The sequence below is a fragment of the Dermacentor albipictus genome, chromosome 9 (genome assembly GCF_038994185.2).
Source record: "Dermacentor albipictus isolate Rhodes 1998 colony chromosome 9, USDA_Dalb.pri_finalv2, whole genome shotgun sequence".
In the NCBI taxonomy this organism is placed as follows: Eukaryota; Metazoa; Arthropoda; class Arachnida; order Ixodida; family Ixodidae; genus Dermacentor; species Dermacentor albipictus.
Window position 1 is genome coordinate 59,417,490 of NC_091829.1, and position 19,294 is coordinate 59,436,783.

Below are 19,294 nucleotides of genomic sequence, written 5' to 3' on the forward strand. Positions count from 1 at the left end.
GGGTTATAAGCGAATTTCACCTTGAAATGTGGCTTCACGGCAGCGTAGTGCATGATGCCGTGAAGCCACACCTCAAGGCTAAGTTCTCCACTATTCAAAGTTTACTTATCTCATAGGGAGCCCCATCCACTCCCCACCCCCGCAAGATGAAGCTGCCTTCTCCTTTCCATCATGGTCACCCATTCTCCTTCTCTTTATGGGTTGCCATTTTACGTTTAGTACTCTGCGAACAGTGCACACGGCACCGGCAAACTTATGCGTCACCCACACTCGCAGCACTCCCTTGGTCTGTGCAAAGCACTTCACGATATGGTGCAGGGCTGAATCACAATTGGTATTTTCGGCTAGGTCGCATTTGATCCACCGGGATGGATCTCAAGTCCTGCAGTTAACACAAACATTGAGCTAGTACTTTCTGGGCCTTTTAAAGAAGTCATGAAATCTGCATATTGTTCGACAAACTCACACAGTCGAACCTCTATATATCGAACAGCGCGGTGATCGCAAAATAGTTTGATATAGCCAGAATTCGATATATAAAATCACGTAGAAAATGCGTCAAAAACTAGCACAAATCAATCAATGAACCAATCGTGGCGCAATAGATATTCACATGAAGCTTCAAACAAAGTACTTATTTAGTTCGCTGAAAGTACTGAAGCAGCGTAGCCTGCTTCATATTGGCAACCGCGTGCTTGACCACGGCGTCCTCAACATAGTCCAAACGGTCCACAAGAGACAGTCCAGTGCCTTCTCTTGCGCTGCAGTAGCAGCGTACAACGGCCAAAGCAGGTACAGCCTCAGTTGCGGTCGGGAGCGGGGCAACATCGGCGCTTGCTGGATCAGCCTCGGCAGCGTCTTCGTTTGGCCGCTCAGCAGTCACTTCTGCCGCGATATCCATGTCTGTTAACTCCGCCACTGTTCCGGTGCTGTCGTCACCGCCAACGAAGTTCTCAATGCACATGCTGCGTGGCTCAGCACCGACAAAGCACTCCAACTGGCTCCACGGCCGCCTCGATCACGCGCGCAAGGCGGAGGCAAGCCCCGCCGTGCGCACTTGATCGAGGCAGCCGTGCTGGCTCCAAGCCGCCACGTGTGTACACTGCTACGTTCAAATGGCGCCCTCGGCGCAACCGATGTGGGCAGCTGTCATACGCAGCAGTCTGGAACGCCCATCGCGCCGCCGCTATCTTCGAGAGTGTTGCGGGAAAGCTCGCCTCCTGTCATCAGAGCGCACTTGGTCTGGGGCGGCGGAGTTCGATATATCCATTTTACATCCAGCCCCGTTCGAAATAAAAAATTAAAAATGCACGCGATTTTCCACGTGATATAGAAAGTGTTCAATATACGCAATAATTCGATATAGCCGTGTTCGATATATCGAGGTTTGACTGTATTACTGTAGCCGTCCTAAGTGTTAGTTCCAGTTTTCTGGCAAAACTATGCTCAGATGAATTACAATGCCTGTTTACACGTGTAGGTCCTTCTCCACTTTATCACCCCGACGACTTGGAAGAACCAACAGCGATACTCCTACCCGTTCCCTTCCTATGAAGACTAACTTCTCAAAATTTTACAACTTCAATTTCACTTACCCTACTTTACACACCAGTTTACTCTCCCCCTCCCCCATTAAAGGTGGGGGAGTGAACTATGCACACAAATTCTGCTAAGAAAAGCAGTTGCTGTCCTTGCAAAGACAAATTCCTTTGCTGCAACGTTGGTTCCGATGGTACTTGTTCGACCCCTGCTGGTCGCCTCAAACCTCCATCTCCCTGTGAACTTCTGTGTTGTTTGGATGCCTAAGTGCTTCTTATACACTTAGTGCTGTGACAAATCACAAACTGACAAACCAGCTCTGCAAAAGCCTGCAATAGGTTTCCTTTGTAGCCTTTCACTGCAATCATGTGGATTACATCTATCCCTTTCACGAACCTTCATCCACCTTGCGGGCTTTCGCAGAGCTGGTCCATCATATTCCGTGTCCCTGTGCATCGAATGGTCAATTGATGCAGCCTTGCTCTCCTATCTGCTAGCCTCCTGGTTAGTTTAAACAGAACGACTGCCCCAGCAAAACATTAGTCCTGGGTTTGATCACCGGACCAGGAAAAATTTTTCTTAAACTGCAAAGCTTTCTTTCTCAGAAACATGTACGGGTTTTCTTTGTAGCCTTGTGCTACAATTGTGTGGATGGCAATTTTCCCTTTCATGCTTTAGAAATACAGTAGAACCTTGTTGACACGATGCCATCAGGTATGGTTTCTCGGCACCAACGTTCGCAATCAACACAAGAAATGACCCAATGGAGTTTATGTTTCTTCTCACCCAGTTTATACATTGCTGGAAAACACGATTTTTCGGCACCAATGTTCAGTACATCACCAAAGTGCAATCATATAATATGTTTTCTGGCCCGCTAGATCCCATGTGAACACAAAAAAAAAGAAGTGCGTGGCATGTGCAAGTGAGAGTAGTAAGTGACCGCCATGGCAGCTTCCCTGCAGTACTCGCCCACCTGTGTCACACGAAAACGTTGGCACACACACTGTTCCTCTTTCGGTAATGGGTCGTTGCACGTCGCTTTCACAGCTCTGTGAAAAGTAAGCGTCTTTACCTATGTGGCACAAAGTGAGTGTGGCGTGAGGCCGTTGGAAGCGTACCGCATGCTTGTTGGAGATGACCCAAACACGTTGCCATTCCCTGCTGCAGGTGCTGTAAAGTGAAAGCTAAAGTGTCATCTTTCACTCTAGTGGCACTGTATTCTGGGGTCACTCACCAGCTCGATTTCGTTTTGGTTTCCCGTCAAATTCTCAAAGCACTACACAATACAAAAATGACGTGTCTCAGGCCGTTAGGGCCTCACCCACTCAACGCATGTCAGAGTTTTATGTCACAATGATTTTTGCCAAGTGGCCACATCAAAATTTCCTGCTAAAACACCCCACCCGAAGAAGCTTCTGACCCAGGCCGAATTCAAAATGCGCAAATGTAAGCTTGCCAAAGCCACAAGAATAATAAGCATTTCTGGCTGCGTGGGCCCCGCAAGCTCCACGCGCGTCGCCGCTTCGTGCTGCAATGATTCATGCAACACTTTGCATTACGAAGATGTCAACTACAGTTGAGTCTGCCAAATTCTTTAGTGAGTTAGGATCGCACAGTGTCTCGGTTAGTATGTTTCTTTCTCGCTTTTCTTTTCTGCAACATATGTGCAGGGTTCTCCTGTATAAGGCACAAAGAGGTCATCTCACCTCTGTCCTCCACTGAGCTCCTGGAGAGATTCTTTCCACACGCCACCAAAGGCCACTTTGACCTCGAGACCCTGAAGTGCATCCATGCCTTCTGGAGGCACTAACTTGGCGTCCGTGCCGGGAAGCAACGTTGAGAAGATAGAGCCAAAGTCCTGCACACAAACATGTACAAATACACAATCACTAAGTTTAGTTTACAGGCAAGCCACACATCTGCGAAAACAAAAGGAGCAACACAAAGCAAGCAGCACTTGATGTAAGTGAAGTCAAACAAAAAGGATTAAGACAAGGACAAGCTGAAACTGGACAACACAGGCTACGTGAACACCCATACTGTCCAGTATTATGGCTATTCTGAGTCCTAATTAATGCTCGGTTTTAACTGCTTCAAATGCCTAGCCAAATGTATGCTGAACTGAAGGGCATAAATTAGGGAATAAGCAAAACCAGCATGTGCAAGCACCAAACACTTTTGTACTCTTCTATCTGTTACTTTTAATGGCAATAATTTAATCCGAGTCTGAGCGCTTGATACAAAATTGCTGCATTATCTTATTGTACAATCTCATACCATGGCTCCATATTACTTCATGCTTGTATCAAGTGGAACTGCTTTCCCAACTTTATTATATTTATTGAAGATACATTATGCATCACAGGCTTATTGACGTCAGTAACTCACAGAGGTCGTGCGATTATGTTGGTTGCAAAGTAACTGGTCACAAACAGTCGCTTTGGTCAAAAATGGACTATTTTAGGTCAGTTGCTTGCTGCCCGATTTTTTAGTCGCTTGACTGCAATTACAAAACTCCAGAACCAACCAGCAATGCAGGAGCAAGATATGTGCTTACACTGACACCTATTTCATGTGGCGATGGCATTGCTTGCAGAAGTGAAAGGCATTAAGTGCAAGACGCTTCGACATGGCAATTGACAGGTCGTGCTAACCAGTGTGAACATTGGTCACTTCGAGTTGCTTCTGGTCGCCAGTTACAGTCGGCTGCGTGACCTCTGTCAATCTCTGGTGTGAATGCACCCTAAGACTATCATTTGCAATCGTGCCACCCAGTAACCTCACATTCATTGTTTAATGCTTTTTAACAGCGGAGCTGTTTGCTGTTCAGCCTTTGCTGTTCAGCGTCCAGTGTCACGCGGGGGGGGGAGGGGGGGGCAAGTTAATGGCACAAGCCCACTATGGGGTATAGGCCATAGGAGGGGGGGGGGGGGGGGTATAAGAGCAGGTGTTTCGCCGGCGCGCACACTTTCGCCCCATGGATTCTGTTTGGCGCGTGCAGCCCAGAAGTTGTGGCTGCCCAGACGTCACGACTGCCCCGAGGTCACAACTGCCCAGACGTCACGACTGCCCCGAGGTCACAACTGCCTAGACGTCACAACTGCCCAGATGTCACAACTGCCCAGACATCACAACTGCCCAGATGTCACAACTGCCCAGACGTCACGCAAATCCTGAGCTTCGAGAGCAAGAAGCGCAAGCAAAGCACCAACAGAGGGAAGCCAGTACTGCCGAGGATCAAGAATGGGAAGCGCAAGCCAAGTGCCAGTGGAGGCAAGCCAACCCCCACTTTCAAGAGAAGGCAAACCAAACCAAGCGCCAGCAGAGGCAAGCTAGCCCCCGACTCTGAGGAGAGGAGGCCGACCAGAGACGACGCAGAGCAATTCCTCTCACGGAGGGTGCCAATGGATGGTTCAAGAGAGAATTCCTCGACCGTGAGTGCGGCCACAGCTGCAGGGTCTGTGACCTCACACAACTGAAGAGTGTGCGCAATCGGGAACCGAAGCTCGAATCTAGCAAAACGACGTCAACAAGACAAAAGACTCATGAAAATTGCGCTCAACATGAATTCAAACTTCAGAAAATGACCACCAGCTTAGCTTGCTGTTTTGACAGCATTCACTGCATGAAACTGGCTTTACCTTTTTTGTTCCATCTACCACTGTGAACAACAGCTGAACACAGAAAAGCTCACACATAAGATGGAACACCTTTCAGACTAAAGATTTTTTTATTGTTATTTTAAGTTGAGCAGTTTTGCTCAAAGGCCACTGAAAGCGATAGCAAGGTTTACGGTCTCACTAAACCTCCTCAGATGGCATTCTAAATACACGAGCAAGCGACAGGTTCATGCAACGAAGCCTGCAAGGCAACTTCTGAAGCATAGCATAAACAGCGGCCTGGCAGCTACTAGGCATCTCGAAACACATGACGAGAAGTGCTGCCAGCAGCATCGCAGGCATGATGCCTCGGTGGTGCGCAGGATGAGAACGAACCCCCCTCAGAACAGTGACACTATAGCCAGAATTTCACTGCAGAACTTTACTGTTTGTTTTACAGCACAGAGCTGCACAGCAGAAACTCTTGGTGGATTTGTGTGCACAACACTTGTGCCAACAGTAGAAGGCGTAACACTGTCCTGGCTCCCCTGTAGAGTACACTGCGCAGAATGCTCAGACTGAGCAAACGCACTGCGCGTCTGTCACATCTCCAGACCTTTTTAACACTCCACCCAGAAGCTGCACATCGACCGTGACTGAACAGTGATGATGATGGCGACAGCAAAAATGTGCCTTCAGCATATAAATTATTGCTGTTGAAATCCTTACATGTCACCTTATATTCTAATAAATAGGGCACATTTAAATTCGTGGCATGCTGGCCAAAGTATGTGAGATCACCATGGAGCTTACATCATCACCAATGACAAATACAGCTCTGTTAAAGAACTGTGCCATGCCTGTCAGAAATTGGTCTACATATGCGTCACTCGTCCAACTCTCCAGAGGAACTGAAGGCGCACCTTGTCAACCTTCTTCCAGGCTTCCTTGAGGGCCATGTTCTTTTTCTCGTCCAGCTCCCGGATGACATCAATGATCTTGGCCCTGTCGTGGATTACAGTCCGTTTCTTGTTCAGCAGGTCTTGGTACTGGAATGAAGCAAGACACAAGACCATGTCCCTGAAATTCCTTTCTTACCCTAATAGTGCAATGCAAAGTTCTCCCACCATCAAACAGTGACTCTGGCTCGGATGATGACGTGCTGTGTGTTCCAGACCCTTCCACATGCGGATCTTACTCAAGCCTTTGCAGTCCTTACACCAGAGTACAACGAAGCTTAAAACTGGCTGAAATACAGGCGGCCTTGGTTGCACGTAAGCGGAAGTGCATGCAGCAATGCATCGACCACTTGTTCTAGGCACAGGAACCTTAAAACATAAATAAAGTGATCTTTTTTGGATACATTCGGTTCTTTTTTTTTTACATTCGATAGTTTGTACTTATTTACATCCCCTGTGGAGTCTGAATTATTGGTAGTCGACTGCATATACTTTCTATTTTCTTTACAGACAGGTAGGAAAAACCTTTAAAGTGCCACCAACACATCCTAATCGTTGGCGCTGTATTTTTTTATGGAAGCTGTTTCTGTCTGCAACGTCTTTCTTAGTGTGGTCCAACACCTTTGGCAATGAAGTACTACATGGTCAAGCTAACGTGCTCCAGCTATACAGATGGCTGAAAATGATGTCGCAAGAACAGACACCAACTAGTATGCACTTTGCTTACGACCAATAGCATAAAAATCTGTCCTCAGTCTTAGCAGCAATGCTGCGCTTCCTCCAGTCTACTCTTTAAACATTCTTTTTTTGCTGCGCATTATTTATCATGATGTAGAAATTACCACACCTGTGTACTTTAGCGCTCTGCGCCTGCAAGTTAGGAAGGACACAGCGGCCAACAATGGCTGCAAGGGTGACGACGCACACGGGAGGAGGAAGATGTCACTACTTAGCAAAGAAAGAAAGCATATCCAAGGACTTTATCACGGTGGGAGTGTGCATACGTGTGGGGAGGTCGTTCAACCGACCGTGACCATCAGAGATGCCAAAAGCTTGGTGACCAAGTCGTCGCAGCAACCAGACAAGGGAAGTCTCTCACCTTTTCCTCAGCCTTCAGCAGCATGTTCTGGGCGCGCGAGTTGACATTCTGGCCTAGCTTCTCCTTGGTCTCGGACAGCTTGCTGATGCGCCGGCCGGCATCGGTCGGGTTGTTGGCCTCAAAGTCGTACTCAGTGTTGCTCTTGCCAAAGTAGGGCCGCTCCGAAGGAATCCACTCGTAGTGGTGGACCATGTCCTCCAGCTGCACACAATTGCACCCACTGACCACAAAGCTTTAAGCAAAATTATAGCGCCTAGAATATATTGATTATAGTGTGTTGAGCACAGGCGTCACGGTGGCACCAAGTGTAATGCCTTTCGCTGGAGGTTGCATGGTGTGCTGCAGTACAGAACTGCGCACGTCTCCCTCTCGCTGTGCGCTTCGAAATGATGTGCTGTGCAGAGCACAGCTTCGTTTCTCTTTTTTTTTTTTCACATAACGTCAGCACACTAGCAAACTATCTCACATTTTGTTGCCATGGTACCGTGGAAAGTGTTGCCAGACAGCATTGCTAGTAGGGATTGTGCTGAACATGCAGCCTTCAGGCATCATTGGCGGCGCCACCATCTCCCGTTAAACAGGCCCAGCATTCAGCACACTAGTCTGCATATTTATTTGGTTATTTATCTAATACATACTGCGGACATGAAGTCCATGCAGGGTGACTAATACAATATTAGGTCACAAGAAGTAAAACAATGTCAATACAACAAAATGTGGAAATACGACGATAATGCTGATACAAAAGGTAAACAATCGTGATACAAGTTTTAGAAAGGCAAGTCATTCAAGTCATTAATAGTGTGTGCAAAGAAAGCATTTAAATAGGTTGGTTCGGGCAAAATAGGGGGTTAGTGCGTTTTAATGATGCTGGCGAGTAGGTCGTGACCGTGCCCTAGAAACTAGAGCACGATCTGGCCCAGCAATCAATCGGCCACTATTGGACTGATGGAAATGAGAACGACACAACGGATACAAAGTCGTCTTACAGCACATGGGCAACTAGGACCAAACATAGCCAGACCAGGGACGTTCGTGGGCCTAGAAGTGCTGTGAAACAGATAAGTGAAGTTGCTTATCGTAATGGGATTGGTAGCGATAGCCGTGAATGCGACGACCCGGGAGGAAATTTGCTGGTATGTACGGGAATAAGAAACTTAGTCCACACCAGCGTTTTCCCATGAGGTAGGTGAGCAAGTATTGCAGAGAAGTTGCCGCGGTGGGTGGCCACTTGCGTGCCTTGCATGCCTTGCGCCTCTTCTTTTTTACACTGGACCTAGGGACTGGAAAACATGTCATACGATCGCAGTTTGGCTATCTACTGGACATTGGTGCCGAAAGAGTGTTTCCTGGAACTGTATGAACCGATAAAAAAGAAGCATACAGTAAAACCTAATTAATTCAGACTTAACGGGACGAAAAGAAATTGTGCTGGTCCAGATTAACCGAATGTCGCATGATTGAGAATATCAAAAAATACAATAAACAAATGCTTCCTACATCAACACACTTTTATTTACAGAATGAATTGGCAAATCCTGCTTCTATTTTGCACAAAAGCAATGCGCAAGCTGCAATTCTCATCATTTCGTGACTGATTAGTGTTCGCAGCGGCGAAGGCCTCGCAACTTCCTCCACAGAGCGGCCATGGCGCGTGTCTTTATCTAAGACATGCTTTTCACTATTACTCGCACATCCCGATTCTTTTTTCGCCAAGTCGCTACTCGTCGCGATGTAGACGGTGCTCTTCATCGTCAACAGCTTTGCACTGAGTAAAATTGAGACTACTGTTTGCCACAACGGCTGCAGACGAAACGGCGGCCACTGTCAACACGATCACAGATGGCAACCTTGTGGTTCTGAAGGCCATTTAAGAACTTTTTAAGATTTTGCACTAACCACCGCTTTATTCACACTGCCTTGTTCTTGCACAACATTGCACAACAAGATCGGGTTTTATGGTCTCAATTGTTCACTGCAGCACTAGGCAATGTTGCTTGCCTAGTTTGTCAAAAAAGAAAAAAGATGCGAATTTGCTTTATTTCTGTGCCCCTTCAAATCACAACACTCGGGGAATAATGCAAGCCGATCTTGAAAGCCATGCTTTGCTCTGCTGCAGGTGCCGGAAAGTGACCCTCCATTTTTATAAGCTATTATACATGGTGAGAACCTCAAACCAAGGCAATCTTCTTTTTCTTTCTCTCAGTGAACCAGGCAGCCAGCAGTACCAAATATTATATTCTATGATCCGGGCTATAAAATGCGACCATGCTGCGAAATTTGAGCAATAATCAAAGCAATGGTAAGCGCAAGATTTTCTTAAGAGGGAAACACGCAAGTCACTACATCATTTACAGAGTTAGTACACGTGTGGTAAAATTGGTCCATCAGTAGTTAACACTCAGGCAGGCATTCACTACAGTGAAGCCCCACTGTTTTTCCCTGCTCGTTTAATTAATGCGCAGTGCACCCACAACCACCAGAACAAGCACGCCCACCTTCTTCACAGCATCTCCAGCCTCACGGTCGATCTTGTTGACGTCGTGCTCCCACTGCTGGATCTTGAGCTTGAGTTGGTCAGCCTGCTTCTCGATCTCGGCCCGCTCGGCATATTTCTCGGCGATCTCGCGGCTCGCAGCCTTGAGCTTCTCCTTCTGTGCCTTGACCTCCTCGCCTGCCTCTTTCACTTTCTCCTGCGTGGCGTCCACACAACAGACAACAAGTCCTTGAAACCAGGGATATTTCATACTACAATTAGTAGAGGGAAGTAACATAGGAATAATTCTTAGTACATGAATTTGTTTGTCTGATCCTTGTGCTTGTGGCTTCAGAAGTTCTGGTGCCTTTATTTGCTATGCTTCATCTGCCTTTTGTGGCCTAAATTTCGAAGCATTTGTATTTTGATAAACGCAAGAGGCAATAAGACTGTGCGCATGCATAATCATTATGAATTGCGGCATTTATAACACAATATAACTTGTTAAAAATGACCGACTTGTAGTCACAAAACCATTCAAAGCCGCAAGGACTAAGTTTAGGCAAATCATGGTGCAGTTAAACCTCAATATCGCAACACCAGTAAAATTAGCACTATGCTTTGTCTATTTCAAGTTTTTACACGATTATGTACAGTTACAGACAAAAATTTCTTGCACGGACGGGGCAGTAAAAATTTTGAAATTGTTGGGCGATCAGACAAGAAAGAAAGAATAAAAAGCGCACTTCTATAACAAATTTCTTCTCATTTCATTGAATTTGAGAGTCAGCGACCAAATAAAGATATGGTTTCATGCCTTGTTGATTACACCTTCACATTGGCAGTTCAAAGCGAAGCCTGTGTAACTTTTCACATTCACTCCACCACTGCTGCTGACACTGTGCTGCTGACCGTGAACACTTGATCACTGCCACGACGCTGGTGTGATGAAGAGCGCAGGCAGGGGGAAGTGAACGCTCTCTCTGCCTCTTGCTTCAACATGTCTCCGAAACTTGAGCTCCAGTACTAGTCAAGCAGGAAGATGGTGCACACGAAGCCAGCAGCGATCTCGGATCGCCCAGTTTTTGCACCCACGGCAGAATACCTTCAAGATAGGGTGTGCGGAGCACGTATGCACTCAGCCACGTTCACAGCCATGCGCAGACACAGCAAACCTAGAATGGGAGAAGCCCACACACGTGCTCTTACTTACCTTGGCAGCAGCCAGCTTCTGCTCATTCTGCTTGAGCTTTTCTTCGAGTTCGGCCAGCATGGCATCACTCGCCTTCATCTGTTCGTCATAGCCCAGGATGGACTTCTCCAGTTCCTGGATCTCCAGGTTCAGCCCTTCTACTTCCTACATTCCGGAAAGAGAGAGAGTCAGTGAGCGAGATGAACGGTGATTTAATCAAGACAAGTTACGCATTCGCTACGCTGGTGGTGCCCAAGCGATCCGAGACTCACATTGTCACACTTTACTACTGTGTGGTATTTTAAGACGGCAACAAGCTGAAACAAAATCAAGCTGGCGGGCGACACCAAAATACAATGCTGCCGGAGATAAACATGGCACTCACTTCGTGTAGCCTGTAGCAGCGAACAGCAACACATTTCGGTTATCACCTATTAAAAGTGTGCAGTACGGTTCCAACAGCACTGCGCTACCCACGCTGTGAAACAAATAAGTGAACATGCTTATCGCAATAGGATTGGTAGCGATAGCTGTGAATGCGCTGTGCGACGATCCAGGAGGTGATTTGCTGGTACCGGGAGAGAAAACTACTAAGTGAGAGTTGGCGTTCTCACGTGAGACGAGTGGGGGAGTATTGCGGGCATGCTGCTGCAGCAAGCAGCCACCATTCTCGATCACGTGCGTCTCGCGCCTTTCTTCGTTTACATGGGATCTAGCGGCCAGGAAACGTATTATACAATCACAGTTTGACGATGTACTGAACATTGGCGGCGAAAGATAATGTTTTCTGGGAACATATGAACCCGTAAAGAAGAAGCGTAACTGGATTGGGTCTTTTTTGTGTGTATGTTCTTGATCATGAACATTAGCACAGGGAAATCATATGTAATAGGATCGTATCATAGAGGTTCTCCTGTGCACCCAAAAGTTCATGGTGCTGCGACTGCTCACTGTTACATCCAATACACTCGACTTCCGTTAAGTTGATCCTGATGGTAACGACGAAACTGGTCGAATTAAACAAATTGCAGAAAAAAAGATATTGCCAAAGCACACTGTTGATTCCCTTGACAGTATATGCACTTAAAGTTATCTTCGCCACAATACAGCCATGTTATACGGTGAAGCAAGTCAAGCAAAAAAGGAGCCACTGTTACGAGACATAGCACCTGTTGCTTTAATTACACACGCACATTCTCCGTCTTCGGTAACAATACGAGCACCAAAACACCCAAGTTTACTGGCAGGCCATTGGAGTTTTAGGTAGACCCCCACTCTTTTGTTGGCTTTAAATGCCCTCTCAATTTCCAGTGTTTTTTCATCTCACTGCCTTTTATTTCACTAGATTTCCCAAACACAGGTGGAATTCTCTACTTCTCAGTGCACGGCACCTGCGCATGCATATAATTAAGGAATACACACTAGGCCCCATTAACTGTCTCATATACAAGACACGCATCATCATGGCAATGTCAGAAACAGCTTGTTTATTTAGCGTCAAGGTGCTCGTACTGTGATCGGAGACGGCGCGTGCGTGCCTGTATTATTAAGCAACGTCTACTATGTCTCATAAAAGCGTCCCCTTTTCTTTGTTAATATGCTTCACCGCAATAATTTGCTTATGCTTCACCACATAGCAAGACTGTATTACGGCAAAGCTGACCAGCCAAGCTCTAATTGTCCGGCAAAGGTCAAGCTTCAGATCGAAATAATGGAGATTTGGGCCCATAGAAATGTATGGGCACTGGCAGGGTCCTACGGTTAGGATAGAATTAATGGTAGTCGAATTAATGCAAGTCTCCTGTACATTATTAAGACTGTTGTCGTTGTAAATGGGTTTGATTGTATATGAAAAATATTAGTCGGAGCCAAAATATAAAATATGGTGAGAAATACTAAACATATTTGCTGCTCAGTGTGCCGACTGTTTATGAAAGATTCACCGACTTTGTTCCGTGAACGACAACGACCTGCGCCACAGACAAATGTAAATATTTATTAAGTTTAGAATGAAATATGGACGTAACAGTGGTCGAAATTTTGGCTGCCATTTTAAAATCGTTGTATAAGTTGGCATCTCTGCTGCGCAGGCAGGTCCGTATAAAATCCACCGATCCAAGAAATCGAGCTCAGAAAACCAGTCGCATACAAAGCATGCAGGGTGAGGTCAGAGCTATTTCTTTAAGTACGAAAGGCATTTACACCTGCTTGCGAACGCTATTCTAAAACTGTCTAGCAATGCTGGTACTGGCACAATACTGCTATACTGCAATAAAAAAAAAGTTACACCTGGCCAGCCACTGTTCTCTCCCCCCTTTCGTCTCACCTGCTTCTTGGCAGTGGCCTTCTTGGCCGACTCGTCAGCCTTCTTTTTGCACTTGGAGATCTGCTGCTCGGCTGCCTTCAACTCTCGATCTCGGATGTTCTTGGCATCTTTCACTTTCTCCTCGAGGTCCTTCACACGAGCCGAGGCCTTCTTCTGTGTCTCCTTGCACGCCTGCAGCTTGGCCTTCGACTCCTCTGCAACCGACAAGAGCAGAAGGAGCTTCGTTTTTGAAAGTCAAGAGACATGGCAAACAAACAACCCAATCACTGAGCTTTCGTCTAATGATCAATTGCTAACTTCGGGCAATGCAGCAAAAGCTATGCATAGCATCACCAACCAGAAAAGAGAACCAGAGGTAGGGCTTCTCCATTGTTCGCCCATTGTGCAAAACCAATTGAATACAAGCTACACAGAAGGATTAGTAAGGCACAACGGCCAAGCCTTGCTTCCTTTTACAGAACGCAGCCAGTTCTCGTAACCGATTGATTGACATGAGCCCTAGCCTATACTGCACTGAATGGGGTTGAGATGGTGTCCAGCAAATTACCAGTTTATTCGAAATCTCCCCTAGTACCGACGCAAATGCATGCATTTTAATCTGGATTGCTCGAAGCATACCGATAAGCTGCTCTGCTTAGAGCGAACTGTCTAGGGGCACACACACACTCACAGCAGTGCTCAGCACCTCTTGCACTGAGCAAAGCGTTCCGCGCCGGGCAAGCGAGCGAACTTCTCCATCACCAGCTACACCATCGCACTGCCTGTGCACCAGTTTTCTCCATGCTGTACTCGTGTGTTATTAGTAGTAAGCAGGAGCACACTCACGACGGCACTCAGCGCCATTCGCACCTAAGTCCCATGAATAAACTCAAGGTAGTGACATTCCTTCTCACTTTCTTGCCGCACACACCTTCCCTCACCACTAGCCCTCTCAGTTTGTTGTTTTCGATTGTGGCAAACGCACTGCATAGCCTGCCGATCTTCGCAATCGTTGGGTCCACAATCACCACCACTGTCATGGTGCCGATGCAAGTCAAAAGAAGAAAGCAAGAAAACAAAAGGCCCAGATGGCAACACACAGATGCTCCCGTGCTTATTTCCTCGAAAATGGAGCAAGTGCAACTACGCGACTTCACTCTGTCAACAAGGAAATACAGATAAGCCCCGGACTGCCTCCCCGGCCTTCGCTCGCTGGCTCGGGTGGCAAAATAAAGGAATGTCGCTACCTTTACTTTTATTCAGGTGGCTTATTCACGTCAAGCAAGCGAGCAACCCTCTTTGTCGGTGCACTCTTTTTCTCCATGCTGTGCCTATGTGTTATCAGGAAATAGCGCAGTGTTGTGGAAGCAGTGTACGACGGACAAATGTTACTCTACGCTGCCTTCCACATGCCCTGCGTGCCCAAAGTCACTCGTACCGAGATTGGCTCCCTCCCGCAGCATCCGCAAAGGAGCCAATCGCGACTGAAGAATTCTATACCAATATGCTCAATTGCAATCGAAAATGCGCCGCATAACACCAGTATTCGACTTCCATGGAGTTGTGCTATTTCAGCTCTGCTATTTAAGGTTTTATGGAGTAGCCACTTTTATTGTATTATCGCTTATATAGCATTTTTCTGCCGTTACGTTCAGTCCGTTATAATGAGTGTTTATTGTACGTTTAGCTAACTTTTGCTAGTTCACATAGAACGAATGAGCCAGTGGCTTCAGTCGCAGATGCATTTGCCTAGCCTACGAAACACCGTTTGGCTGCAGGACCTCACTTCAGTCCCTATTGGGTTTACAAAGCTACACAGGAATTATGAGAGGCTTTCTTAAACCAGGGATTCATCAATGTACACCTAAAGCACATAGGTGTTTTTTTAATTTTGCCCCCAATGAAGTGCGTAAGCTGCGGCCGGGAATTGAACCCACGACCTCATGTTCAGCAGCACGCCTTAGCGACAAACTGCGGCAACTGTAAACTATACAGACAGCTACTGCTGCCGTCAACATTGCAAGACCCACCAATAGTCTGTTGAAGGGCCTGGTACTCCTGCAGAAGCTGGTGGTGTGTGCTCTGCTGGAGCCGACTCTTGAGCTGCTCCAACTCGGTCTCCTTCAGGTCCGACTCTTCTTTTAGGCGGTTGTACCTGCACAGGCAACATACAGTAAAACCTCGTTAATTCGAATTTCACGAGACCGAAAGAAATGTCTGAATTGACGAAATGTCGAATCATCGAGGGTATCAAGAAAACAATAAACAAGTGCTTGCTACATCAACACGCTTTTATTTACTGAATGAATGAGCCAATCCTGTTCCTATTTTGCACAGAAGCAGTGAGGAAGCTCCAGTTCTCGTCGTCTCATGGCTAATTAGCGCTCGCATCGGCGAAGGCCTCGCGACTTCCTTCATACTGCACAGTGAAAGAAGTCGCGAGGCCTGTGAAAAAGCTTTTCACTACCACGCACACATCCCGACTATTCTTTCGCCAGTGAGCTGGTCGCCGCCCATCGCGATGTAGCCAGTGCTCTTCATTTTTCCACAGATTGTCAGAACGAAACTACTGTTTGCCACAAATGCTGCGGACGAAACAATGGCCATCGTTGACATGATCATAGATGGCGACCTTACAGTTCCGAAGGCACGCAGCCGACTCACGCACTGAGTTAAACTGAAACCACCGTTTGCTGCAACTGCGGACGAAACTGCAGTCGCTATCGAAGCGATCATGGATGGTGACTACAAAGTTATGAAGGCACGCGGCCAATGTGGAACTATACACTGTGGCAAACACAATAAAGGATTTAAGAGCACAATTAGGTACGAAGCGTTCTGGCATTCCTGTCATTCACGTACGATTTCCACTGATGACTATGGCGATGCGGACTCCACCGTTTCGTTTCGGTTGGGTGCTAGCACCCTTTTTGCTCTCTTGTGTCACTTACTTGCGGCATTCCGGCTCTAGCCGAGCTCTGAGAGTTGTCCGAAATTACCACGCGCTGTGAAACATATAGGCGAAGATGCTTATCGCAATAGGATTGACAGTGATGGCTGTGAATGCCGCGTACGATGACCCCGGAGAAGATTTGCTGGTACCGAAATGAGAAACTGAGTGCGCACCGCCGTTTTCACACGAGACGGGTGGCCAAGCATTGCAGTAATGCTGTTGTGACAGGTAACTATATACCATTCTCAATCACGCACGCCTCACGCATTTTCTTGTTTACATGGGATCTAGCGGCCGGAAAACGTATCATATGATCCCAGTTTAGCGACGTACTGAACCGCTGGTGCCTAAACATGTCGTTTTCCGGGAATGTATAAATCGGTAAAAAATGAGCGTAACGCTAGTGGGTCTTTTTTTTGTGTTCTCGATTGCAAACGTTGGCACTGAGAAAATGTACCTAACACGAACGCATCAACGAGGTTCTACTGCAATCACGCTAGCACTCCTAGGGCTAGGTCTAGTAAACATAAATACCCAAGTTAGTGGACGGATTGATAGCCGTCGCCGTAACACAATTGGTAGAGCAACACATGCGTAATGCAGAGGTTATGGGTTCGGCTTCCACTGGAGACAAGTTACCGTATTTATTCGCGTATAACCCGCACCAAAATGTGAAAAAACGCGTTTAAAAAGTGGGGGTGCGGGTTATCTGCGAATTTTTTACTTGGGAGGGGGGGGGGGGGGTCGGCTTCACCGCAATGTGCGGCGGCCTCCCCGTGTAGTCCGCCATCCCCATCGTCATCGACGCTTGTCAAGCCGATGAAGGGCCAACGAAAGGCCAGCCGGGCCAGCATTGTTGAGCCTCGCGTTAGGCGCTGTTTAGTGTACTTACCCCAGTTTGCACTGTTTGCCTGCTTTGTTTTGGCATCATGAGTGCGACTCGACGGCAGTGTTTCACAGCGAAAGAGAAGCTGAAGATTATAGCCGCTGCCGAAGAAATCGGCAACAGAGCTGCTGCAAGACAGCATGACGTCGACGAGTCGTGCATTCGCGACTGGAGGAAGAAAAAAGAGAGACTCGAAGCAACGAACCGGGACAGGCGAGCGTTTCGGGGTCCGAAGACTGGCGCGTACCCCCACCTCGAGACGCAGCTTGCGAAGTTCACTGAGGAGCAGAGAAGTCGTGGCCACGCTGTTTCGACTGAGATGGCGCAAATGGAAGCCCTGAAGTTGGCCCGGGAATTGAACATTCCACGTGAGTTTCGTGCAAGCCGTGGATGGCTTCAGCGCTTCATGCGAAGACATGGATTTTCTATGCGGCGGCGAACAACCATGTGCCAGCGGCTTCCTGAAGCCTACGAGGAAAAGTTGTTGAACTTTCAACGATATGTTATCGCACTTCGGAAGGAGCACAGCTATTTGCTGTCTCAGGTGGGAAATGCTGATCAAACACCTGTGTACTTTGAGATGCCGATGGACACGACCATGGAAAAAAAGGGCTCCAAATCAGTCAGCGTGCTGACCGGCGGAAATGCCAAGCTGCGCTGCACAGTCATGCTATGCGCTTTGGCTGACGGCACGAAACTGCGCCCGTATGTCATTTTTAAACGCAAGACGCTACCTAGCATTCCACTGCCCCCAGGAATCGTTGTGCGTGCGGAAGAAAATTCGTGGATGAACAGTGGCCTAGTCGGTGACTGGCTTCGAGTAATCTGGGAGCGAAGACCAGGTGCCTTGCTGGCACGCCGGTCGATGCTCGTACTAGATTCCTTCAGAGGCCACTGCACTGATGCGGTGAAGGCTCGCCTTGCCGAGACCAGCACCGACCTCGTCATAATACCTGGCGGCATGACGTCCATGCTACAGCCACTCGACGTGTGCCTGAACAAGCCGTTCAAGGCACACGTGAAGCGGCTGTATGCCCAGTGGATGGCCGACGGCCTTTACGCCCTCACACCGACGGGACGCGTGCGAAGGCCTGACATTCCATTGCTGTGCCAGTGGATCCTGGATGCGTGGAAAGCGATACCGGCCGATTTGGTGCGCAAAAGTTTTAAAAAATGTGCGATCAGTAATAGTTTGGATGGTTCCGAGGACGACTACGTCTTTGAGAGTGGCGATGAAGCCTCGGATGGCAGTAGTGAGAGCGGCGACGATTAAGAATCGGATAACCAGTGACGTGGTGGCGGTCGTTTGAATAAATGTTCTGAAAACGAAATGATCACTGAGTGTGAGTTGCATCTTTCTAGCGCTCATTTTTTTTTTTTTTCAGGTAAACGTGCGGGTTATACGCGAGTTTTTTTTTTTTTTTTCGCGGAGTTCAAAGTTAGGGGTGCGGGTTATACGCAGGGGCGGGTTATACGCGGGTAAATACGGTATTGTCTTGTCCATTCCCTCTCCTTCATTATGTTCTACATTTCGATTTCAACTGCAGCTAATTTCCCCAATGCTTTCCTTGGCTTCATTGTCTGTTGGCTTTATGTCTTCCGCAAGCTAGCACTGCAGACTGATAGAGCAGGCAAAACTGTAGTTAGCGTGCAGTTTGGCCTCCGAGACTGGAAACATGTGCATAGTCTCAAAGGCCATGTTTGATGCCAACTCTTCCCGTTGTTTACCCCAACACGGCCCACACAACAAATCGTGGTGAGTGGTCGCGTGAAGTTGCATGCAGTACCAAAGTTCTAAAAAAGCAACAGACGCTAACCTAGAAACACTGAACTAAACAGCAAGCGATTGTACCACGCAACAATAGTATTGAAAACGAAGAAAACAAAATAGTAAGGTGCAGCAAGCAGTCATGAAGGCTTACTTTTGTGCCACTGCCTGGATTCCTGCGAGCTCCTTGGAGATGTTTGCGTAGGCCTGCTCCCGAGATGCCAATTCCGTGCGGTCTTTTTGGATCTGGGCGACCATTTCCAGTGTGCTGGGACCCTTGGGCTGTGCACCTGTGCCGCATCGCAACAACACTTCGAGTTAACAGACAGTACCGCACCCAACAGAGGGCATGTAAGATCAGACATCAGAATGCGACCCGCCAGCATGTAAATGCTGGCGGGTCGCATTCAGGGAAGGAGGAAGAGTGTGATGGCTGCGGCCATGTGCTTTCCTCCACTCACTGGCAGAACGAAAATTGCCAGAAACTGGTTCCGGCTTATTTCGAGCAAAGGGGG

General features: G+C 47.6%; 1 protein-coding gene across 2 annotated transcripts in view; it reads right to left on the reverse strand.

The window, feature by feature from the left end:
* Positions 1-19,294, reverse strand: part of LOC135921396 (structural maintenance of chromosomes protein 2-like) — a 78,072-nt gene that overhangs the window by 5,603 nt on the left and 53,175 nt on the right. For both annotated transcript variants that reach the window (XM_070526005.1, XM_070526004.1), the window contains 8 exons: positions 18,934-19,069; positions 15,203-15,327; positions 13,194-13,387; positions 10,889-11,032; positions 9,698-9,892; positions 7,200-7,400; positions 6,065-6,190; positions 3,249-3,400 (listed from right to left, as the gene is read on the reverse strand). In XM_070526005.1, the coding sequence (XP_070382106.1) occupies positions 3,249-3,400; positions 6,065-6,190; positions 7,200-7,400; positions 9,698-9,892; positions 10,889-11,032; positions 13,194-13,387; positions 15,203-15,327; positions 18,934-19,069 (1,273 nt within the window). The remainder of the gene's footprint in view (positions 1-3,248; positions 3,401-6,064; positions 6,191-7,199; positions 7,401-9,697; positions 9,893-10,888; positions 11,033-13,193; positions 13,388-15,202; positions 15,328-18,933; positions 19,070-19,294) is intronic.